The sequence below is a fragment of the Drosophila persimilis genome, unplaced genomic scaffold, assembly GCF_003286085.1.
Source record: "Drosophila persimilis strain 14011-0111.01,24,50 unplaced genomic scaffold, DperRS2 tig00000829-arrow-arrow-pilon, whole genome shotgun sequence".
In the NCBI taxonomy this organism is placed as follows: domain Eukaryota; kingdom Metazoa; phylum Arthropoda; class Insecta; order Diptera; family Drosophilidae; genus Drosophila; species Drosophila persimilis.
Genome location: NW_020825359.1, coordinates 548,616 through 572,767, shown reverse-complemented (window position 1 = coordinate 572,767; position 24,152 = coordinate 548,616). Strand labels below are relative to the sequence as shown.

At 44.6% G+C, this 24,152-nt stretch overlaps 2 protein-coding genes, 1 long non-coding RNA gene and 1 pseudogene across 6 annotated transcripts in view; 2 read left to right on the top strand and 2 right to left on the bottom strand.

Annotated features, from left to right (window-relative positions):
* Positions 1 to 19,746, top strand: part of LOC6600019 (integrin alpha-PS2) — a 30,984-nt gene extending 11,238 nt beyond the window's left edge. The window contains exons 3-11 of one of the 2 annotated variants that reach the window (XM_026993388.1): positions 901 to 998; positions 6,262 to 6,388; positions 10,574 to 10,635; positions 11,259 to 11,307; positions 13,252 to 13,326; positions 15,122 to 16,400; positions 16,457 to 16,700; positions 16,774 to 18,528; positions 18,662 to 19,746. In XM_026993388.1, the coding sequence (XP_026849189.1) occupies positions 901 to 998; positions 6,262 to 6,388; positions 10,574 to 10,635; positions 11,259 to 11,307; positions 13,252 to 13,326; positions 15,122 to 16,400; positions 16,457 to 16,700; positions 16,774 to 18,528; positions 18,662 to 18,751 (3,779 nt within the window). In that variant the 3' untranslated portion in view covers positions 18,752 to 19,746. The remainder of the gene's footprint in view (positions 1 to 900; positions 999 to 6,261; positions 6,389 to 10,573; positions 10,636 to 11,258; positions 11,308 to 13,251; positions 13,327 to 15,121; positions 16,401 to 16,456; positions 16,701 to 16,773; positions 18,529 to 18,661) is intronic. The other variant, XM_026993389.1, reaches the window with a different exon arrangement.
* Positions 19,747 to 20,421: 675 nt separating this feature from the next.
* LOC6600018 lies at positions 20,422 to 21,253 on the top strand. Of its 3 annotated transcripts, none has more exons than XR_003409199.1 (5): positions 20,422 to 20,481; positions 20,544 to 20,582; positions 20,642 to 20,728; positions 20,806 to 21,009; positions 21,074 to 21,253. It is a non-coding gene; the product is annotated as an uncharacterized LOC6600018 (long non-coding RNA). The 3 variants fall into 3 exon arrangements; XR_003409198.1 differs by having other exon boundaries at positions 20,635 to 20,728; XR_003409197.1 differs by having other exon boundaries at positions 20,440 to 20,582; positions 20,635 to 20,728.
* A 41-nt stretch (positions 21,254 to 21,294) lies between these two features.
* On the bottom strand, positions 21,295 to 22,682 carry LOC6604313 (transmembrane protein 256 homolog). The gene has a single exon (XM_002029188.2). It carries the CDS (start codon positions 22,673 to 22,675, stop codon positions 22,127 to 22,129), a length of 549 nt encoding a protein of 182 aa, XP_002029224.2. The 5' UTR covers positions 22,676 to 22,682; the 3' UTR covers positions 21,295 to 22,126.
* Positions 22,683 to 22,860: 178 nt separating this feature from the next.
* Positions 22,861 to 24,126, bottom strand: LOC6600017 (annotated as a pseudogene).
* Positions 24,127 to 24,152: the final 26 nt, after the last annotated feature.

Below are 24,152 nucleotides of genomic sequence, written 5' to 3'. Positions count from 1 at the left end.
AATGCAAATTAAAATTGATTTATAGACAAACAAAAATTCCAAAATAAGACGAATTTGCCAAAAAGGCACAATTGCATGAAATTTTAGAATTTTAGAATTTTTTGTTGATACTTAATAATAGAGAAATGTGTATAGACCCACTGTTTCGTTCTGTGATTCATTTGTGATTATTTTACTTGATTGATCGGTCATTTGGTGTGCGTATACGAGTATCACCCACTGGATCGGTCAGTGATTGCATTCAACACACTCCCTACTAGTCCCGCATTCACTCCTTCACTGCTTGGGGCACTCTGCCATCTACCATCTACCATCTTCCATCCATCATTCCCCTAATGAGGCGGCGATTCACCCTTGAATCCATTCAAGGATGATGGATTCGCCATTCATCCCTCATTAGGACATCAAATATGTACAGTCTGCACACCCAAAACTACACGTATTCCCCCACCCAACGCCCTGCTAGGCACTTCACCTCAGTCCCACCCGCAATTGTGTCATAAATCACTGACAAAAGGAAGTGACCATCAGCGTTCTCAAGTGTTCTGTTCTCTGTGTTGTGTCCGTCTCAGCGAGAGAGAGGGAGCTTAATTAGTTTGCTTTTTTTTAGCATTTTATTTTTTATTCGGCTTAGAGCACCGCCCCAAGAATACATATTAATTTCAGTAAATTGTCCATTTCCGTCCAAATTTTGTCGGAATTATTGCTGTGTGTGTGCCTCTTGTTTCTTCTCAATCTTTCCTTTAAACTATGTTTTATTATCTTTAAAGTGTTAAGTTCTTCTTTTTGCTGCTCTCCGTCCACTTTTGATTTCCGCCAAAACCAAGATGCCATTTTAAATGGACTGCAAATGATATTAATTTCTTCTTTCTCTCCCCCGACAAAAAACAAACCAAACAGGTAACAATCGGAATACAGAGGGCGAAATCGTAGACAGGAAGTCCTACCAATGGCTGGGAGCCACTGTGGCCACAGGACGAGACAACGATTTGGTTGTGGTAAGTCTTTATATCCCAAGAAACAAAAAGCGCTCTATAAGTCATACTTTGAGGTCTCTAACAGAGACCGCACCACCACTCTTTCTGGCACTGCCTACTTACATGCACCTAATGCCAGCGCTTAATGTGCCACTCAAATGCGAAACCGGGACATTCCCGCGTACTTTCATTTTCCACAGACCACAAGTGACCTACTGACTGACTTCCCCACGAATGTCGTCCGTCCACCGATTTTAATGTGCATTGAATGATGGCATCATCATCGCGCGCGCTCTGCCTCTGGGACTGGGACTGGGACTGGGACTGGGATAGACCTCGTTAAAATGTCAAATCGCATCGAAAGTGCAAGGTAGCGGAGAACCAGTCGGATCAGACCCGGGTCGGGTCGGTGAGGGGGGCGCCGCCCACCGGGTATCATCGGGTAACAGACACCTCCCGAGCACACTGAAAATCCAAAGAATAAAATTACATTTTTTATGGGTTTGTTCGACGTGTTCGGGTGTTATTATGCATTCATGCCGTTAGATGTCAGTGGGTGTCTTGGTCTTGGCTCTGGGGTTCTCAATGCGTTTCGATTTCGGTGTATTCGGTGTTTCTTGTCATCTCTGTGGTTCCCACTTGGATTGCGTCAAGTAAACCACACACACAAACAAAGGCCAAGCCACTGAAGAGATACCAATAGTCAGATAGTATACATAGGTGCTTGCCTGCCAGGGGGCCCCGGCTCCCTGGGTGCTTTGGGGGCTCTTTAAGGTGTGCCATGTCTCGCAACTTTGGTTAATTGCGTTGGCGTTGGCGTTGGCTTTGGCTTTGGCTTTGGCTTTGTTGTCTGCCCACCCACCTGGGGGACCTGTGGGACAAAGAGCTGCGCCGCAAAACCGAGAACCCCATAAACATTTGATTTTCACTTTAGTTCTCAATTAACTTTGATTTGGCCCATTTGATTTTGGCCATGGCGCACCAAGAACCGTTAACATTGATGGCCCAGAGTGCGAGCGTGTGTACTTTTGTGGCTCCGAACCACTATTGGACTACGTCCAGGTCACTTCCGCCACGCGCTTCGGCCTGGTCTTCGACTGGCCTTCAAATTCCCATTAACCAGAGCAGGTCATCGATTGATTTAGTTGGTTCCAAGTGCGCCCTAAATGGGGGGGAGGGGGCAACAGGACTACATCATCCTCTCGCATTACCTCAGGCAGCCGCGCGAAATTCTGCAGGATTATGACTGGCCATAGCAGAGGGTACAAATACTCAAATATTTTGTTTCGGAGTTGGTTAGCTTCAAATGTGGCAAGTTTGGTGAAGTTCTTTTGAGGCAGGGCTTACGAAAGCTAGATGGGACAATATATCAGACTTCTATGATGCTGTGTCTACAGATATGTTAAAATATATGGATGTACTTTAGCTCGTTTCAATCACAAATACGAGTACTGCTTTTCATATCCTTGGCCTTGGAAGTTTTTGCCATCCATTTTGTGTGTGGAAAGAACGCTTTGATCAGCTGTAATTTTGGTCGTCCTGGTGGCAGGCTACATGCCACAGCTGTACTGGCCCATCGAGATCCAACCGCTGGACATTTGGGTCAAAGCAAACGTTACGCGGAGAAGTCCTTCAAGTGCATATACAAATGCATTGTCAGAAATGTATCAGTATTGGCTAAGTGGCAGTAAAGCAAGTTTAAGGATCATTATACCGCGTATAAGATGCCATGAGATCACCCAGAGTTTGGTTAGGTGAGGTTATGAGACATACGTATGTACATATGTATGGTATGGTATGTATGGTAGCACCATTAACCTCGCGTCAACAGTGGCATCGATGTGGATGTGAGGCGTGGGCGTTGGCGATGACCGCCTACAATTTGGCCATGATCGGCAATCAACGCAGACCCAAGGTGACATCATTTTGAACTCACAGAAAATACTACCCAATGCTGACCAATGGATATGCCTGGGTCCGCTTCTGCTGGGGACTGGGCCTTGGCCTGCGCCTGCGCCTGGGCCTGGGCCTGGGCCTGGGGGGCTTGTGCCGCATGTCGTGCGGTCTCGTTTCGCAACGTTTTTATTTTCTTTTCCGATGCTGTTGTTGTTTGGTCTGCTCTGCTCTGCCCGTTGCGATTGCGACATGATCATCGACACGATCTGTGAAATTGCCAGCGCTATTCAACTCAAATATGGCCGGGGCACACACAGAAAGAGAGAGAGAGAGAGAGAGAGAGCGCAGGAGCTCAGAATGGAGATGGAGCTGGGGCTGGGACTGGGACTGGGGCAGGAGCAGGGGCCATGGGCCATGGGCCTAGCATCGGGTCTGGCATCTGCATCTGCATCTGGCATCCGGCATCCGAGTGGCTCTGGGGGGGAGGGAAGGAGGCGATGGATGCACCGATATTCTTGTGGCATTCGCATTGGTAACGTCTGCATGTCGACCATGTCAAACGTGTTGACTTTTGACTCTGACTCCCCCCCACCCCCCACCACCCTCAGACTCGTACAACACAGAAATCGACGGCGTCTGCAAAAGTGCAGTTTAATGTCTCAAAAATTTATCGTTGGCGTTTCGGCATGCACTCTGCTCCAAACATGGGCAATAAACCACACAAAAACAAAAACAAAGCAAAACAAAGCAAACAAAAGCCCAAATACAGACCCAGAGACCTTTCAAAACTACATACTAATAAAAACTGCAAAAAGAAAGCCAAAACCAAACCAAACTAAACAGCAACAAGAAATCATTCAAAATATGTTTAGGCTAAAAGGAAATAAACCGAGAACACGACAAAACAATTTGGCTATAAGGAATGCAATCGGTGGACAAGAGCACGGTAAGAGAGGTCACCATTCAAATGGGAAAAAATTGATCTTTTAAAGATCTTCTAAGTATTTAAGGCACATGGAAATATGGGGAGCGAATGCATAGGACTTGAGACTAGATTTGGTATCCCAATCCTCTCTCAATCTTGTTCGCACTTGTCGTGGGAGATGGGAAAAACGTAAACAGAAAGAGAGGAACCACGAGCACTAGTTATGCTCTAGTACACACAAGACCAATATGTGTGTATATACACATACCCATACTCGTTGATTGAATAGTAATGCTGGCATCAAAATGGAAACTTTTCTGCCCATTCGTGGTCAAAACTCATATAGAGTAGCATAATTTTTGATTTCATTGCAGAAAGCAACCACTTGTTGGGGCCTCGGTCAGAGCTGTTCACGTTCCTGTGCCTTTCTGTGCCTAATTTGCATATCTAACTATCTTACCGGGAACTCCAACTGAAACTGCAACTAGAACTGGGTCCAGGCTCTCCAGGGAGCAGGCCTGACCAGAGCTCTCCTCTTTGCTGACTGATAATAAAGTTTTTAATAGGAAATTGCTATTAACTTATTGATCATGGCATGGACAATGGTCCACTGCTGCGGCCCGCCTCGGGGCAATTGTTGAGAATTTCAATTTCAATTGAATTGTTCCATGTTGCTACAGCCCCAGAATATGGCCCAGCGGCAAGTCGATTGTCTGATTTTTGTCCAGTGATTTTTGTTCGCTGCTGGCTTGTGTTTTTATTATTTTTCATTTTTATAGGCAGAGCCAAGCAGGATGGTGGACTGTGATTTTTTGTATGCTGTCCGGTGTGCTGTCCACTTGCATAATATGGGGCCGGGGCCCATAGATTTGTGATTCAATGGGGGCATTTGAATGGATCGGCATAGCCGGGCCGAGCCGAGCCGAGTCGAGTCGAGTCGAGCCCCCTGCCCCATGCCTTTCCACCGATCCGATCAGCATTCATTTTTGGCGATAGCGCGTCATTTTGAGTTTATGTCAGAGTCGCAGTCGCGGTCGCAGTCGCAGTCGGAGGGAGTCGGAATCGAAGCCGCAGATGGGGCTGGGGGCTGGGGGCTGGTGGATGGGGATGGGGCTCGAGATGGAGACAGAGAGCCACTGGTTGCCATAAATGGCACAATATGTATAAATTTGTAAAAGTAATTGCAGTGCGGAGACAATGGCCTGGCCTAAGATCTTGACGCTGATGTTGATGTCTGATGCCTGGTGCTTGGTGCCTTCTGCAGGCAGGCTTTTCCCTCTGCCTCTGTCTCTGCCTCTGCCACGGCAGCCTCATGCCAAACTCCCAACTGCTGACCATATTTGGCCTGGTACTGGGACCAGAGATGGCTGGCATCGAGGCCGGGACTGAAAGCTGGTGAGAAGGGGCGGCGGCAGAGAGCCCCGTGCGTGTTTTATGTCCAACTGCCAGCCATTTATACATTATAAAACTATATAAACACACAGAACTGCAGAGATGCGAAGCGATGCAATGCGATTCAATGCGATGATGTTACTCCCTGCTCATGCCCCTGCCCCTGCCCCTGCCCCAGGCACAGTGTCATGAGGTGCATGAGAAAATGGATTGAAAAATAACACTCGCAGGTTAAATATTATACTTTCTGAAGAAGGAAACTAACCGAAACCACATAAATACATACCATGCAAAAAAATAATAGAAGTATCTTTTTGTTCTCAAAAATTTCTTCAGTGAATATTTCGTTCTTTTAAGGTTCATAATTTTGATTGAAAGTGTATCGAAATATAACAAAAAAATGGGATTCAAGAAACTGAATATAACAAAGAAAATTGTTTCATATTGTAATCCTGGAAATTTTATTGTTACCTAATTTTAAAACGATTGAAATTGAACTAAATTGAATATTGAATATTATATTTTGTGGCACTACTGCATTATCGAAAATCAGTATAGATATCAGGTATGGGCCTAGGTTTATATATTATCAGCTGTCCACTAAATTGGAGAATCAGTTCCTGAATGAAGACATTTCTCAATAACAAATGGTTACTAATAAAAAATCTTGATCCTTCATCGAGTTAGTACAATATTTTCTAGAATAGATCTGTGAATATGGAAAAGTACTGGAAAAAACCCTGGAATACATGTATGGTTTCAAACCTGCCTGTCTATCTAGTCTGCCTTTCAAGAACTTTTTCAAACACTTTGGGGACACTGTTCTTAAGGGGGGCGGGGATCTGTCTGTTAATTCGCTTTGGCCATTTTAGGAAGGCCGGCCGCTCCATACAGTTGGCCTGCCATTGTTTCACATCTTCACAAAATAATTTCCATGCCTCCAAAATGCCTCTATCATGCCTCTCTTTCTTTTAGCATACATATCTCCTCCTCCCCCCCCCCCCCCCCACTCGCTCAATCGCTCACTCACTCTATGTATCTTGATCTCTCTTTGTGTCTCTGTCTTTGCAGGCCTGTGCACCGCGATATGTGTTCCACACGATGACGCCATCGAGGGCGATGCGCTATGACCCAGTGGGCACCTGCTTCACCTCCCATAACTTCGAGCAGTTCCACGAGCTATCCCCCTGTCGGACAAGTGAGTAAAAGCTGTACAGATTAACCCAGACATAACTTGAACCTGCGCTTCGGTGTAAGCGTGATTTCTGCTCTTCCTCGCCGTGTAATGTCCTCTCATGCCATGCATGTCCCTCCTATACGTTCAATTGAGTGTGACTGTAATTTGAGTGGAAGGGAATCCCCTGAAGAGCGAAATTCAAACTGTCAGTTCTTTTTCTTGCCTTACTTATTTTTTGTTGTATCTTTTTTGGTAGTCCCAGAGTATCGAATAACGGTAACTTAGTGTTCAGCGGTTCAGCGAAAGTGAAAAGAAATCGTACGAGTATCATCATTAAAGCTTGTGAATCTTTTGTGGAAATATTTGTTGCTTTAACTTAAAGCTTAAGTAAAAATGTTATTAGGAGAAAAATGCCACTACTGCGATGATCGAGATCTAATCAGTAGTCTAGATCAACAGTATCAATGGCCGAATAAAAATGATATTTTATCAGTCATAACAGAGTTTTTTTAAAAGAGAATTAGACTAAAGACTAAAGAATTCTCCGAAGGTCATATGGTACTTATGCGTGTACGAAGGATCCCAGCGGGGGAATCAAATAGAGACATTTCGAAATATTCATTATCAATATTTAACCATCAGGTATTCCAGACATCTGTTTACGGGATCTTTCATTATCAAAGGAATCGAAATGATGAAATCCTAAATGAGCTTTTAGTTCTCTGTAACCTCGGATTTCACAGAGATGTGTCTTAAAATACAATGTGTTCCTAAAAAAGTTGTAAAAAAAGCGTCGATATAGTAGTCTATCTAAAGGATTTGCAGACATTCATGTGAATATGTATGTACATATGTATATATCTATGAAGTATGGTCCATCCGTACGGAAATATTTCCCAATCACATGATAGAACCAATATTCCAAAGAAAGTACATCTCTTCACGGACTAATTTTGTTCATTTCAAGAGCAAATGAAGCCATAAACCTCCAAAACTCAAAATCTACACCCACCTGGACACAACACCCACCCGCCGATGCCGACAGATCCAATGAAAGATTTATGGGTCGTGACAGCCAACAAATATATGGGTGCTCCCCGGTATCAAAAGAAGAAACTGAAAACATATCTATTCGGAGTAATTTTTGGATGTTTTTGTACATCTAAAAATATTTAATTTGATGTTCAAAGTATTTGTTTTCCCCTCCTATCGAAGAATGCATCACAGGGAAGTCGTTTTCTTTCGCTTTCTTTTACCTCCCAATTTTGTTGTTGTATTTTTTGTTGTTTGTTTTTGCTTTTGGGACAGCCTGCCAAATTTGTTTGCTTAGTCATCGCATTATACGGGCTATATATGATACATATGTATATACCTATACCTCTATACCTATATAACACATGTGGCATTCGCCTCCTCCTCCGCAAAAGTTCTGCCTAGGTGTGAGTATTTTTAGCATCGCTTACCAGATGCAAAGCATAGATGCTATATACACACAAGTATATACTATAGTATATTATGGATCTGTGTATGGAGGTGGATGGATCTAAAGATACATACAGATGCACATATGTATGTACATATGTACGAGTATTATTATATGGCTCTGCTGGCATATGGCAAACATTGGGGTGTTGCGGCTGCTGGAACTAGTTCATTACGGGGAAGATTTGTTTTGGCTTTTGTCAATGAACAGAAACTGGGAACAGGATCTGCCTATGTATTTTGTTTGCCCTATCGATCAAATGACCTATGCATTTGTATGTGAGGGTTTTTTAGGATTCAGTGTGCCATCCTCTGATCGTTCTGATGGAGCTCCCAGTCGAATACTCCTCCCTCCCTCCACAATGTTGAGATTTCTCAATCCCCGCAGCCAATATGGTCAGACCAAGGGCAATTTAACGATTCTAAGCACATTGGGACCAGGCCGACCATATTCCCATTGGTCTTGTTCACCGTCATCATCATCAACATCGTCATCATCATCCGCATTGAGGCTGCTGTGGGGTTATTAATGCTGCCGCTGGATGTTGCAGTTGTGAAATGATTAGCAGCAGACCCATCTTGACAGTTCGCTTCAGCACATTCCGACATCACTGAAAGCAATAAATACCAACTTAACGCACAAAATGCCAAACTAAATAGTTAAACGAAACACAAAACAAAAAAAGACCAGCAACAACAGCAACCACAACAAAAAGGGTAAATCAAACAACAAAAGCGGAATAAAACCATGAATCCATGAACACTAAAAATCGTTGCGCCGAAGTCAATATACCCTCAAGATCTGCTAAAAATTTTCTGAACACTTATTATTACCATTCTACCTTTGAAGGACTTACGTTCAGTAATCGGCTTAAACATATCTAATTATAATCCTATTTGGATTGGCTGGAATTGCTTATAAGGCCATAGGTTTGTAACTATCGAAGCTTCCTTCCTAGCTTGGCCATATGTATTTTTTGTAGGTATACTCCTTATCGATGAGGCTCAAAAGAGTTTTCACATCCACAGACTACGGGTATCGGTACCAAAATCTGGCCTAAACTATAATACCTCCTTAAAGGGTATAGTATACCAAAAGACACATACAAACATACACACAAATCGTTGAATGTCCAAGTCCGAGTTGGTGCTGGAGCTGAGTGGAGTCGCTCTTCGTGCCCTTGCTAAAAACTAATTGTAATTCAAGACGGGGCGATTTTATTATGGGAATTACTACAACTGCACGCACTCGCACACACACACACACGGCACAGACAATGCCTTGGGTATGTCCAGGTACACATAGGTACTACATACATATGTACATATACGAGCACACGTGTGTGAGAGTGAGTGCCTTACAAAAAGTTGACTTATGCGATTGCTGCTGCCGCGACGTCAGCGACATGTCGCTGCCTGCCTTCGGCCCCCCGGCTCCGTCGGGCTCCGGCTCGGTGCGCTCAAATTGAAACACTTCGGAGACAAATTGTTATCGTTTAATTTGATCAAACGCACGATCTGCCTGTTGATTTCTCTCTTGTTTTTGCTCGCTCTTCCTCTCTCTCTCTCTCTCGGTGTCTCCAGCCTTATCGTTGCTCTCATGCGAAGGCAGGCGACATACTGGAACTCGTAGAGTGCGAGGGTATGCTGCATTCGTGTAGATCTGTGCAACAGGCAGAAATACTGTATCCGTTCTTAGCATAAAGTGAAAGTATTAATGATTAGCATAGACAGCCGAAACTCGATCCATTTTCGAAGCTTTGAAGAAACACAAACTCAATTTCCAAAATGCCCACGCAACTGGAATTTATTTTTATTTTTGGCAGATTATTTAAGCCAATACAAAAAAAAAACCGACTAAAACCAAATTTTTGGAAAGTTACGTTTCTCTCTAAATCTGGAATCTGGAATTAGTTCGGTAAAAAATGTGGAATTTTGCTGCTCATTGCTTTAACTCGGACCCTGGCTGTGCCAAGCGCTACTGTTGGGTATTACATGGTCGGGACCCACTTCCAATGGGTCTGTTTGCTGACTCGTTTTTGTGCTGTTCCCTCTGCGTGATTTTGTATTTGGTAGCAAAGCAACATTCGCAAGACACTTTGCCGGTCAGTCTGGCACAGAAACAAACAAAAGGCGGAGCCCAACAAAAGGATGTGTGGATCTGATCTGTTGCTGTTGCTGTTGCTGTAGCTGTGGCTGTGGCTGTGGCTGTCCACTTTAGGCCTTAGCCTTACCTTCGTCTTGATCTTTTTGTTTGCCGCTCTGCTGTCGCTGTCGCTGTTGCTGTTGCTGTCACTGTTGTTGCTGTTGCCTCGGCTGTTCTCTGTACGTATTGTTGTATTTTCATTTCAATGTCCATCGGATGTCTGGCAGCTTACCCCAAAGGCGCGCTCTAATCCTTTTATGTTGCTCTCCACCAACTCCACCAACTCGACCAACTCTACCAACTCTACCGTACCGGACTGACAAATAGCAGCGCAATTTATTGCATTGCATCGGTAATTATTTGCAATTTATTGTCCCACATACTTATCCGATCCGATCCCTCTCGATGCCCTCTCGAACCATTTGCTGCCCTCGGCAGGGGCAGGCTCATTGAGCTGTGCCCGAACATTTATGAGGAAATCACAATGCCGTGCCTAAATGGTCAACTGTGACTGACATTCTCACTCTTTCCTCCTCGGTCACTCACTCACCTGATATCTCTCTTTCTCCTACTTGCAGACAACTGGGGTTATCATCGCCAGGGCTCGTGTCAGGCCGGCTTCAGTGCAGCCGTCAACAAAGTAAGTATTCACTGTATACCCTAGTATACCCTAATCTACCCTTCTATGAATCAAGGACTATATAATATGGTATTAGTATTTTTTATTATGAGAACTGTTAGTAGGATCCAAAGCTGATAAATCTATAGTTTCTAAAAGAATTCTTCGATATTTTCAGTTTTTTAATGGTTTCTAAGAAGTTGTTCGCAAATATGTAGAAAACTAAAAAGGTATCTTTATTATAGGATGCGATAAACAGATATGTGAGCAGAGGCTATATAACGTACACATAAATATATCAGAATATGGTATTCCGCAAATCAAAGAGCATTACGAGTTCGTCCATGTCAAGCAATCCGTATAAAAAGAGACCTACCTACCCAATCTTTACTTGCCTCTTTCTACAAAGGTTTTTTGTATTTATTTTTTTTTTTGGGTTCATTGAGTTATTATATGCATGGAAAGGCTGGAGAGGGGGCACAGAGTAGGATGGCGGCATGGGCATGTCTTCGGCGTGGGCACGTTTAGTTGGCACCTCGTTGGGGATCGTGGCATAACATTTGCATTCACAATTGCATCCACAGCATTCGATCTGACTATATATTATTCGTTTTTTTCCCCCGTTTCGTTTCTTTTTTCTCTAGAATGGCTCGCGTTTGTTCATTGGCGCACCTGGCAGTTGGTACTGGCAAGGTAAGTGCACGTTTTTCCCACATGTACCGTGTACCGTTGTTCTACTTATTTTTCTATCTGTCTATCAAAACCTACAATATGTTACTTTTGTACCTTGTACCTTTTTGTCTATTGAGACGATTTACTTTTACTGTATGTATTTTGAATTTGCTGTTCTTTCTAGTACTCGTATCTCGTATCTCGTATCTCAATGAAAAATCCAAACAATTATCCAATGTATTTAGTCATAGCTAGAGCTCTAAGTATCCTATCCTAGATGATCTCCAAACTCAAGAACTCCTACAACAAGAAACACACACAGACACAAACACACTCACCCAACCAAATACACACCAAAGCACACACAAAGTCCCGTAGTTTGGTTTGAATTTGAAGTTGTTTTCCCGTATTCATAGCATTTGTCCTCGTATCCCCCCCCAAAAAGCTAAAAGATCTCCAGTATCCCAGTTAAATCTATTAAATTTTGTTTCTGTTTGCTCTCCAGTGTACAAAAAGCACAATGAGTTGTTTTTTTCTTCTTACATATACTCGTATGTATGTACTTTCCCTAGTTTAGTTTATTTTACCTATTTTTTGTGCCTAATATTGTTGGTCGTCCTAAGAGTCTTAAGGCAGTCCCTAACCTAAGTAATATCCACAAAGAAAACCAATTAAACCTTAAACCTTAAAGATATGTATCTATGTATCTCTATTCTGGGCCTAGTTCTATGTTTGTATTGTAATCCAGCTTCCTATAAGATAGGAACATCCCAACATTTACCCATGTCTCTAACACCTGATCCATAGATCTAAGCGGACTATCCATCCAGTCGAAGTGAATCAGCATCTGTAGAAGATTTGTTGAATGCCATACTATGTCGGGACGTAGCCTATGACCCCTAATGTGATGATTCCTAGTGCATGTCGCATTGTACTTGTATTTAGTGAATAGTCTAAGCTTAGGTGCAGATTGTAACAGACATAATATAAATCTATTCAGAAATGGTAGCTGTGCATTTAACAAGATCTCACTTGTATTTGCTCTGATGGGCTTGTAAGACATTCTGTACCCAAGGATTTCATACACTTATTAGATGCACAGCTACAGCTACAGTACAGTATTGGTAGAATAGAGTCGCATAAGAAAGGTCGTATATAGTCGTATTGTGTTGTCGAGTTGTTGTCATCAAAATTGTTTAACCCCAATTGGCCTAACGTCGCTCTATTGTCGCTGCCCGAAGCTAACAATTGTACCGTACTTTTTATTGTACCCACATGAGCGAACCAAAAATTTCTAGAATCATTATGCTAACGAAAATCATTCAACACTCGACGGCAAAAGTCGGTAGTGACTGTACTTTGATTATTGTAAACGTAACCGAAAACATCCTTAGCTGCATCTTAGCTGTACCGTATCCGATACACTACTGTCTACTGTAACTTTAACTGTATCTTTAACTGTATCTTTAACTGTAATTGTACCTGTACCTGTACCTGTACCTGTATCTGTATCTGTACCTGAACCGTAAAGCGCGTCATGTCTCACCTACTATTTTTTTTTTGTATTTTTTGTTGTCTTATTTGATTAATCTAAATTATGTATTCTCTCTTTCTCTTTCTTTTTTGATCCTTTACCCACTGTCTCACCATACCTACTCTCCCTCTCTCTCTCTCTTTCTCTCTCTATGTGTGTGTGTGTCGGTGCAAAATGCATGCAAATTTGTACCGTACCGTATTCACAAACACAAAAAACACAAAAAAAAAAAAATAAAATAAAAAATGACGTATGCATTCTGTACCGATCGCCATGAACTGTGTCTGTTGCTCAACCCCAACAAAACCAAACAAATATCACACAACTCGATCACCACAAAACCAACCAAACCAACAACCAAACCAATCAACATATTTCCAAAACTTCTGTTGCTATTAAAACCCGAAACACACTGAATACAAAATAAAAAGGACAAACCTACTCAATACCGCCCGATGCCGAGTTTCCATTTAAGCCGCCTTATTATCAGCCCTTCGGCACTGGAGGTAATAATAATAAAAAAATAAAAATAAAAAAAATTAAATGCAAAAACCAAATACGCTTCTCACACACTGCCTCAAAACTCAACCACAACCCGAAACTGTACCTACGAACATTAACCTATAGCTGCCAAAAGTACCTAAACATCTACACACACACAAAACACACTCAAACGATCTCCATAAATGGTGTCTGATAATGCAAAATATTCAAATATCAAAATATCGAATCACATTAAACCTTGAAAATGGGTATAAAAACATCAATCATCATCGTGCGAACACTGCTGTATCCTGGAAGAAAAACAATGAATATTCATTTGTTCCATGGCATCCAACAGATATCGCCAGAGAACTCGCCGCATCGCCTCGAAAGCTACGCTGACTAATCTGGGAGAGTAAACCAAACCAACCCAAAACGATCTCCCCGCTTTATCTCACTATCTCTGCCTTTTCCCCATCTCGCTTTGTCCATGTCCGCATCTCTGGTGATTGTCGCTATTGCTTCTATAGACAGATGATGGATGAAAGCGAAACCCCTATTCGAGCTGGGAATTTCTATTTCGTATGCTCCTGGCTTCTACCTATGCATATACATACTTATAAGGTTTTGGGGATAATCGAAGGAGCTACATATGTTTGAATCGGCAGAGGAGGAACTTGTTTATTTTTTATATCTTTGTTTCAATATTGTTTCAGTTTTACTCTTTCAGTATTTTGTTTTTGTATTCTTTGATTTGAAAAAAAAAAATCATAAATTCAAATTTGTTTGAAGGTCAAGCTTTAAACGGAATCTTTCGGGTCCTTTGAGATAAGGTAGGATAAAAGTGGGACTGGAAAACAGGGTAGCATTAATTTTGATTCAATGCTTTGTGGACTTAGTAGTGTTAGTGGAAGGATAGGATAAGGTTTCGATTGATTGTACTACAGATATAGACTAACTTATTCAACATTTTTCTATGTGGCTTATTTCAATATGTAATATAGTGTTCCCTCGTTGGGTTACATGACTATACAAAAATCCGTTTTTCTTTCGGGGTTTTACGTAATGCAGTGTCAATTTATTGTGTCATGCCCAAGCTACGTATATTGTTTTTGCTTTCTTGGGACCGACAGGCGAAGTTGAGTTGGCAGCGATCAGAGGCGAAAGATCTCTTAAAAAAGAATTGAGATTCCAGTAGTGAAGTACACCGCGCAGCCGTACAATTTCTTCCTGATGCAATATCTTTTCATTTTATAGTCGTAGGTTAAATGAAAGAGAAACTGAACGAAACAGTTAGAAGGAAGAACTTTGAAACTATTTTAGCTTCTTCTGTGGGAAGGAGAACCTTTCCTTTTCATCATCTTCCCTTCCCCTCTGCCGTGGCCACCTCTTTCGTCTACCCACCATTACCATTACCTAGCATTTAAGATCTTTAGCTGTGCATGTCTGCTCTCATGTCTGCGCTGGTAGTTTATTTGGGTGTTTGGCTGTACTACTAACCGGAATGCAACCTAATCATAATCTGCACGATCTCTGAAGCATGTCCAGGGGTGGAAATACCCCTGCTGCCAACCACATCTATATATCCATATACCCATAATATAGTAGACTCTTTGTAGTGTAATCGTTGTTGTTGCTGCTTTAGCTGGATTAGTTCCACATGCAAATCAATCCCTAATGTCGTTGTTGTTCAGCATGTCCATAGCCATGTAGCGTACTCACCACAAATCACCAACAGAAAACCGATAATGATCTGAAGATGATCTGAACTTGGATCGAAACGGTTCACTAACTCAAGTGTTTCCAATGCTTCCACAGGTCAGGCCTCCTCCCACGATGTGACCAAGCCGGAGAACCAAGTCTTCTCCACGGTCGAGAGCACCTCGGTCAACGATGACTCGTATCTGGGGTACTCCATGGTCACCGGCGACTTTGATGGCGATCGCAGTGAGGATGTGGCCATTGGCAAGCCCCGTGGCGCCAATCTTACTGGCCAGGTCGTGGTCAACCGCTGGAACATGGCCAATATCTTGAATATTACTGGTCGACAGATTGGCGAATACTTTGGCTACGCCCTAGCCTCCAGCGACGTGGATGGCGATGGCCTGGACGATCTCATCATTGGTGCACCCATGTTCACGGAGTTGGACAACGTGGAGGGCAAGTACGATGTAGGCCGCGTCTATGTGCTGATCCAGGGCGGGCACACTGCTGCCCAGTTCTTTACCACGGAGCATATACGCGACGGATTCCAGACGAAGGGTCGCTTCGGTCTCGCCCTCACCACCCTCGGTGATGTGAATGGCGATGGCTATGGCGATTTTGCTGTGGGCGCTCCCTATGACGGACCCGAGGGCAGGGGCGTTGTGTATATCTACCATGGATCGTCGATGGGTCCGCTGGCGAAACCCTCGCAGATCATACGCGCTGAGCAGCTGGTGGAAGGTGCCCCCTATCCGCGGACCTTCGGCTTTGCTCTCTCGGGTGGCGTGGACATGGATGGTAACACCTATCCGGATCTGGCTGTGGGCGCCTACAGTTCCGATCGGGTGTACCTGTTTAAGTCCCGGCCCGTGGCTGCTGTCAATGCGGAGACGACCTTTGCCAGTCCCTCGAAGCTGATCAGCCTCGATGATCGCAGTTGTCAGCTCCAGAGGGATCATAAGAGGGTGCCCTGCATGCTGCTGACCACCTGCTGGAGCTTCACCGGCCGCTACTTGCCCGATCAGCTGGACTTTGATGTGTCCTGGCTGCTGGACGCCAAGAAGGTGCGCAATCCCCGCATGTTCTTCCTTCGGGATGAGGGCAAGAATATCAGGAACCAGACGATCCGTTTGAATTATGGCCAAAATTACTGCCTCAACGAAACGGTCTACATAATGGACAAGGTCCAGGACAAGCTCACGCCCTTGGAGGTCGAGGCCCGCTACAATCTGCGCAGCAATCGTCCCCTCGAGCCCGTGGTTCGACGCAGGCGCGGCATCCTCGAGCCGGTAATCGATCAGAACCGTGAGATCGTCGTGCGCGATGCCATCAACATCCAGAAGAACTGTGGACCCGACAACATCTGCGAGCCCGATCTCAAGTTGGAAATCAAGTAAGTCAAACAGTAGCCGACGTGCCACAGCCCAGACCTAACCGAATCTCTTACAGAACCGTGGATAAATATCTGTTTGGTTCGCCCGAACCACTCACTGTCGAAGTCCTGATCTCGAATAACAACGAGGATGCCTTCGAGGCAGCCTTCTATATGATCACACCCCGGGACCTGGAGTTCCGTAAGCTACAGCAGCTGGGAGAGAAGAAGGACACGCCCATTACCTGCTCGGCCCCCACGCCGGCGAACAATCATACGCTCAAGTGCGACATTGGCAATCCCCTGGAGTCCGGACAAATTGTAAGTAAACGATCCCTGGCCTCTGGATCCGTAACTAGCACCGATTCTGATCTGTTTCGATCTCCCTGCCCAGGCCCACTTCATGATCAGCCTAGTGCCGGCGGACAAGTACGGCAGCTCGTCCAGCTACGAATTCTACTGGGAGGCCAACTCCACAAACGTGGAGAAAGAGGGCTCCCACTTCGACAATATCTACCGCAAGAGCGTTGGCATTTGGGTGGACACGGATTTGGATATCAAGGGCACATCCCTGCCGGACTATCAGCTGTACAAGGCCGACGACTACAAGTCGCTGCAGAATGCCACCGTCGAAGAGGATATCGGACCGCAGGTAGTGCACATCTACGAGATACGCAACAATCGCCCGTCGATCATCGAGGAGGCCGAGGTCTACATCCACTATCCCTACGAGACCATTGTGGGGGATCCGCTGATGTATCTGCTCAGCCAGCCGGAGACGGGCGGCAAGATCCAATGCGAGAAGGTGTACGAAGTCAACGAGCACAACCTGAAGCTGGACGATAAGCTGAAGAACAAGTCATATCTGCACGCCCAGGGCGCCATCAGCAATTCGGTGCAGTTCAGCAGCCAGGCGGCGACTGGTGCCGCTGCTGGCGGCGCTGAGAGAGCTGAGGGTCACCTGGAGATCTCTCAGGGTTCCCAGGGCGGGCAGGCCGTGACCGTCAGCCAGACGGAGGCCAAGAATCGTCTGACCCCCAAGCAGGTGGCGTTACTGGAGCGTGAGGATGCCCTCGATGTGCCCGGCGATGCATCGTATGTCCATCAGGATCGTGCTAGTCAAGCGGTGACCATCGACCAACAGGAGCCTCGCATCAATCAGAGCACCTTCACGACCATCTCCTCCTCCAGGTCGGGCTCGGGCTCGGGCTCGGGCTCGGGCTATGGCTCCGGTCATCCCAGTGCCCAGCTCCGAGGCCACAGCACTCAGGGACACATTCAGATGGCCGGCCTGCCCCGGCAATCCACTATCGTGAGCAGCAGCTCTGGGTATACGTCGGCGGGACCACAGGCTGGTGGCGGTGGTGCCAACTTTGCTGACAAATCCATGTATGGGGGACGCAGTGGCAATTTCCATGCAGGAACCCTGGATCTGGGCAGCATACCACGCAGTAATGTGGACAACGATCTATACAGGTCCAGCCAGCTCCAGGGTCAGGGACAGGGACAGGGACAGTTTCACACCCAGTCGTACGGACAGGGGCAAGGGCAGGGCCAGTTCGGAGCTGCGCCAGGTGGCTATCATGTGACGTACAGCTCTGGGAGCAAGCCCTACTATGGGCGCGAGAATGGGGACTACTACGACGAGGATATACTCCAGCAGGGTCCTGGTCAGAGTCAGGGCCAGGGCCAGGGCGGGCAAGGACACTGGTCCTCGTCCAGCTCTAGCTCTTCGCAACGTCGCTTCCGTCGCAACAGCGACCAGGACCAGGAGCAGCCCCAGCAGATCGACCTGAACTCGCCTTGCCAGTCGGCCCGCTGTCGCACCATCCGCTGTGTGGTGACCAACCTGGGCACCGAGGACGGTGATGCCGCATTTGTGGCCATTCGCGCCCGCATGGTGGCCAAGACCATGGAGAAGCTGGCCTCGAACGTACCTCTCAATGTGTCCACGCTGGCCGTGGCCAACGTAACCCAGCTGCCATTCATTGGCCAGCCAAAGGACAAGATCATCAAGTCGCACGAGATCTTCTACAAGGCGGAACCGGAGCCGCAACAGGTGCCGGATGTGGTGCCCCTCTGGGTGGTGGTGTTGGCCGCGTGTGCGGGTGCGCTCATATTCCTGCTGCTCGTCTGGCTGCTTTACAAGGTGAGTGATCCATGATCCTTGATGGGATGTATGGAATATAGAAGATATACATATAAGCTTAACCCATATCGACTTGATCCGTGGCCTAACTAACGTAATTCTCCAACTAACTAACTAACGTTATCCATTACAGTGCGGCTTCTTCAATCGCAACCGACCCACGGATCACGCCCAGGAGCGACAGCCCCTTCGCAATGGCTACCATGGCGACGAGCATCTGTAGAGCTCTCCTCCCAGTTCTTCATGCAACATGAAATAACAACAACAACAACAACAACAGCAATAACAGTACCAACAAATTACGAACTCTTAACATCGTACTAAAACAGAGACAAACACACACAACAAAATCAATGTACTAAAAACAAGGAAACTGTTCTACGATGTACTAAACACACAAGAAAGAACCGGCTTCTCCGAAGGAATACCGCCGAAAGGATGGCTGCAAACAGTTTTCGATAACTGCCACTGTCGGCGCATTGCAGAGAACACTGTACTCTACGAGTATAACCGGTTCAACAGAGACAACAACAACAAAAACAGAACTTGCCTAGTCACGATATAAAGAACTTTCTAATGCGTAAAGGTTTTTAATTTGTAATATTTAAACCTTATGATATCCAGATGTTTATTATTATTTTTATTTTTTTGAAATTATTTTATTTTTTTTACATAGTTTTGTCTTTTGCAAAAATGGATTCTCCCGAAAAGTTAAACAAGTGCTATATTAATCTGTACTAAAGAAGCGGAGTAACAGAACCTAATGCTAAGTGAATGAATGTCTGGAAAGCGTATGAGTGCGAATGATTGATGCAATGGGTGTGAATGAGTGGGAGTGATATGTAGCTAAAATGTGAAAACGAAAAAGAAACGATTATAGATAAGTGCCGGGAATAGAAATGAAATGAAACTAAATTAATTGAAATGCTGCCCACAGAGAAGCTGTCCTATACATATATACATATATACTGCCACGCCCTCTAGCCAGCAGCTATATAACAACAATAACAGCAACCAAAAAAAAATAAAAAATTTATAGGTGCTACTCTAGAGTTCTCTTTTTTTTTTTCTTTTCTTGAAGATTGTTGACGCTTTTCACTAAATTACGAAAGATGTTTTTTGAAATACATTTATAAGTGTGGAAGATTGTGTTTGCCAAACTCAAAGTTTGCCAGCTGCAACGCCAAAATGTGTTAAAAAAGCTAAAACAAAAGAATTAACTAATATTTGTAAAACCTTTTGTGTAAATACTAAAAATAAACAAAAGTAAAACTGAAACCAGAATGGTTAGGTTTTTAAATTTAAATTTTAGATTGCATTTATTTCCAAACTACATTTGGAGAAGCGCTTCACCGACTTCTTTCAGTGTATTCTCGAAATAAACGACCTCTGTTCGCCCTGATTCTGTGTCTATATTTAGAATACTACCAACATAAAATAATTAACCTGGTTTCACCTGCTGCTCACAGTTAGTTTAGCCAAATTATACGCTACTGTTTAATTTATTAACTGTACTTATTAATGCGTGTCTTACATTATGAAGAATCCGTTTTTTTGCGATAATTTCTGTATTAAATTGAATAATTTTACCATAAAAATATAAATAAAATCGAAGGTCGAGTTGTAAAAGTTAATTTTAAATGCACTTTATTCAAAGGTCAAGGGGAGTTTGAGTGAAGTTTTTGTTTTTTAAGATAATACAAAGTTGAGCTGCACTGTAAGAGGACAATTGATTTATTCCAATAAAATTATCGGAAACACTTATATGAAATCTCCAGCTGGAATCATGCTCTAATAGTGCTCTATGAAATGGTTGTCAAAACTCATAGTTATCGAAGATATTCTAACCATTCAGGTGAACGCTGCCGAGCGTCTTTATTTTTCATTGTCAGTAAATATTGCTCGAACAGATCCGAAAGACGCACGAAATACTTTAAACCTTTTTGGTCCGCCGTGAGTGTAGTTTTTTCGTCCAGATTGTGAGACTTTTAATGAATTGAGGTTGCATTTTTAAGCGAATCTATTGAACAGCGGAAAATAACTAGATTTTGATCGTAAGTTAAACGAAAGCTTGTGTGTACTCGTAGTACCATTTTTTGACACCAGCAAATAGAAGATCCCCAGCCTGATAGTCATGGATGAGGAGAATATTGACGTGGATGGGGTAGTGGAGACCTTTGACGGCATAACGACAATCAAGGTGAGCTCCTGTCGAATCGAATACATGCTCCTACTCGTACTCGTACCACTAGTACTGGAATTTCTCGTGTTCCGCAGTTATTTATAAAAAAAAATGAGTTAACTAAGGTTCTAAAAATGCCCAAGCCTCGTTCCGAGGTATCCGATAATTCCGATAATTTCGAGACAGCCAAGGAGTCATCTCGTTCGGAGGTGTCTGATAATTCCGATCATTTGGAGACAGCCAAGGAGTCGCTACATGACGCTGTCGATTTGCAGGAACCCTTTAATAAGTAAACTAAAGTGAGTATTGATCGTGTGTCAGTGTCAGTATCGTTTAAAGCCAAGTTCTATTTCCATCACTTAGATATTCAAAGCAAAATGATGGCGGATGACGAGCTGGAGTTAGAGTTAAATATGTTCCTAATTGAGTAGACTACTTTTTGGTCAGTCTGTTTTAAATTGTATTGTTTAGCAACCTGATATTGTATCGAAATGCATGAAGGTAATCCTTGATTACAGCCAAAATGTTATATGTAGAAAGTTATATCTTCAAGTAGAATTGTGCTGTCAGAGGCAAAAGGCAAAAGGGCACGCAAAGGAGTAAAAACACGAGGTGGCAACTGAGTGCGGGATCGATTGTATGGTTGGGTTCATAGGCATTGTGGGGGTACATCCCGGGACCCATTCAGACAAGAGTGTACAGTGACAGAGAAAGTACCGAGTCCACCACCGACATTTTCTACAATTTGTCTGTACTTTGTACAGGAAATATATTCCCAAATATGCTTGGACTTTACATGTATACATAAATTTGAATCAAATAAATTCCATGCTCATGAAGCTCATGTGTGTGATGTTTTCATTTCGTACTAAAGGAAACTTTAAATAAAATCGGTGGCAAGATACGTTCGGAACGCTGCAGTGGCCTGATGATTACTGATGATGCGGATGGCTGATTGACGGCTATTCCGGAGGAAGAAGGTAATTGTTTCATTACCCCACTGACAACATAATTGACACGACACCTTTGTGCTGTTATCAGGTGTAAATTCGCATGGATATCATTGCAAATGAGGCGGTGGAGGTAGTTCTTACTCCGGTAGAGCCCTTAGTCAACCGACAGATCATCCTTAAGTCGCTATTGGGGGGTTCCGAACGTATTTACCTTCCAGGATAAGGGCTGGAAGAGCTAGAGCGTATTTATTGGAATGTATTGTTAAGATGCAGTCCCTCCGATCCATCAAAGTGGTTAATGTCTTCTCACTCTGTAATGTTCCCACTGTTTTCAATGGAATCCTCGTATCGATAGTATCGCTGCTGGGATACCACTGCAAGTCAATCTGTGCCATCTGAGCCATCTGAGCCGTCTGTGTTTTCAGCTCGTCATTGGTAACACCAGCCATAGAGCACCATGATCCTACATGATCAGAGACATCCAAGCTGCTATCAGGAAGAACACTCCAATGGTCGGATAAGTCCGGATACGTTGTTTACCCGTTAGGGCGTAATAGTAGAAGGAGCCGCTGTAGATGAGGGCGCCTGTGGTCATCAGGGTTCCGGTTAGTACGGGGTAGTGGACCAGTGGCATGGCCATCATGGCGAACGCATGCCAGAGGTGCATGCGAATGGCCCCATCAGCATAGGCCTCCGAGCGCATCTGCTCCAACGGGTCCTTTATATCTTCCAGCACGTAGCTGCTGTAGGCGCCCATTAAAATGGCCGATGTGCCACTCAGGCCGGCAAAACGCACAAAGTGGTAATTACTGCCGACTATAGTGTTCAGCGAGATATCCGGCCAGACGTATTTAGAAACGACCGAGCCCAGCGTCTGCGTCTCCTTCAGAATCATCTTTCCTTGTTCCGGCGTTATCCCAATGGCGTGAATTAGTGCCGATCCGTAAGACCTAGCCGCTTGCATCACAGGATTGCCGAGGCCAATGTTGTTTAAGGAGTCCTCCAGCGACATTTTATATAATTTCTCAAACTTTGGTTTAGTTTATTACAGAAAATTTGACACTGTTTGCTTTGTTTCCCAAGCCTGCTTCGATTACATAAGCTCAAGTGCTAGTGCACGAACCAAATTCATTCAAACTGTTTTAATATTTTTTTTTTAATTTATAACAATTATGTGAATGTGAATGGAAACAGAAGTTTTCAGAAATAACCAGCAGCACGCCCAATGAACTAGAGGAGTTTAATTCAAACGAAGTTTTAAACTTAAAAAAGCTATTGGCGCTGAACTTCGCGAAATCGTCTACACCTCTTAACTTGAGCAGAGTCAATAGCTCCGATCTCGAGCTGCGTGGATTCATCCTCACCTCCCATGTGTACGATATTCTTAAATTTATCCACGTTACAGATGCGGATAAATTCACCGACATACGGGCTGCAATACAATATTTTTCCCGCGTGGTAGGCATTGTAACCTTTACATATAATTAGATAGAGTAAAATATACGTACATATATACATATATATATAAATCAGGTGATTTTAAATACTAATGATGGGCGGACTATCCGAATCTTAAGGCTAATGTCCCTGTCCAGGACAGTCCCTTCTTAGGAGTTCTTCTGTGACCTCCGTGTAGTTGGAGAGTGTATACTCCCGGTTCTCGTCCGAAGGAAGCCTGGCCAGCGAGGGCATTGTAGTGCCGGCACGCAGGCAACCGACAATTTAGTTGGCATAGTCCAGATCCTTGGTGAAGAGAGCGGCGGCAAGGTCGTACTCCGAGTTGTTGGCACGTTCGATGACCCCGTCGAGCTTCTTGAATCGAATCAGCTGCTGGACGGGCCCGAATATCTTCTCGCGGGCAATGGGCATGTTGTCTCGGACATCGGCGAACACCGTTGGCTGGACAAAGTAGCCGGGAAGGCCATCGGGACGGCTACCGCCGGCCACCAGCTTGGCGCCCTGCTGCTTGCCCTGCTGGATCATGCCAAGAATCTTATCCATCTGCTCCTCGTTGACCTGGGGACCCTGCTCGGTTTTCAGATCGAAGGGATTGCCCACGGTCCTCTTCTTGGCGCGCTCTGCACTGCGCTCCACGAATTCGTCGTAGATCTTATCCTCCACAAAGGTGCGAGAGCCGGCACAGCAGCACTGGCCCATGTTGAAGAAGAGGCCGAATTGGGCCGTCTCTACGAATAGAGTCAGAAAGGATATTGTTGGGGGACTTTCCGCCCAACTCCAGGGTCACGCGCTTCAGGTTCGTGTGGCCGGATGCCAGTTGGATGAGCCACATTGACTGCTCAGCTGGCTTTAGGAAGATGGTGTTGCCGGTAGCCAGTGTGGGTCTTCTCTGTGGTCGGACTGTTGCTCCGGGGTGGTCTGGGGGCCACAAAAGCGCCAACGGGCGCCGCTGGCCGTCCACGGGAAAATCTCCCCCCACAAATCCAATTGAGATGGCACTGCTTCGATAAGTCGCGACAGCTGATCGCTGG

Bases quoted from the DNA above. Each gene is read 5' to 3' on its own strand.
- LOC6604313 (XM_002029188.2), bottom strand. From the start codon at position 22,675: ATGTCGCTGGAGGACTCCTTAAACAACATTGGCCTCGGCAATCCTGTG.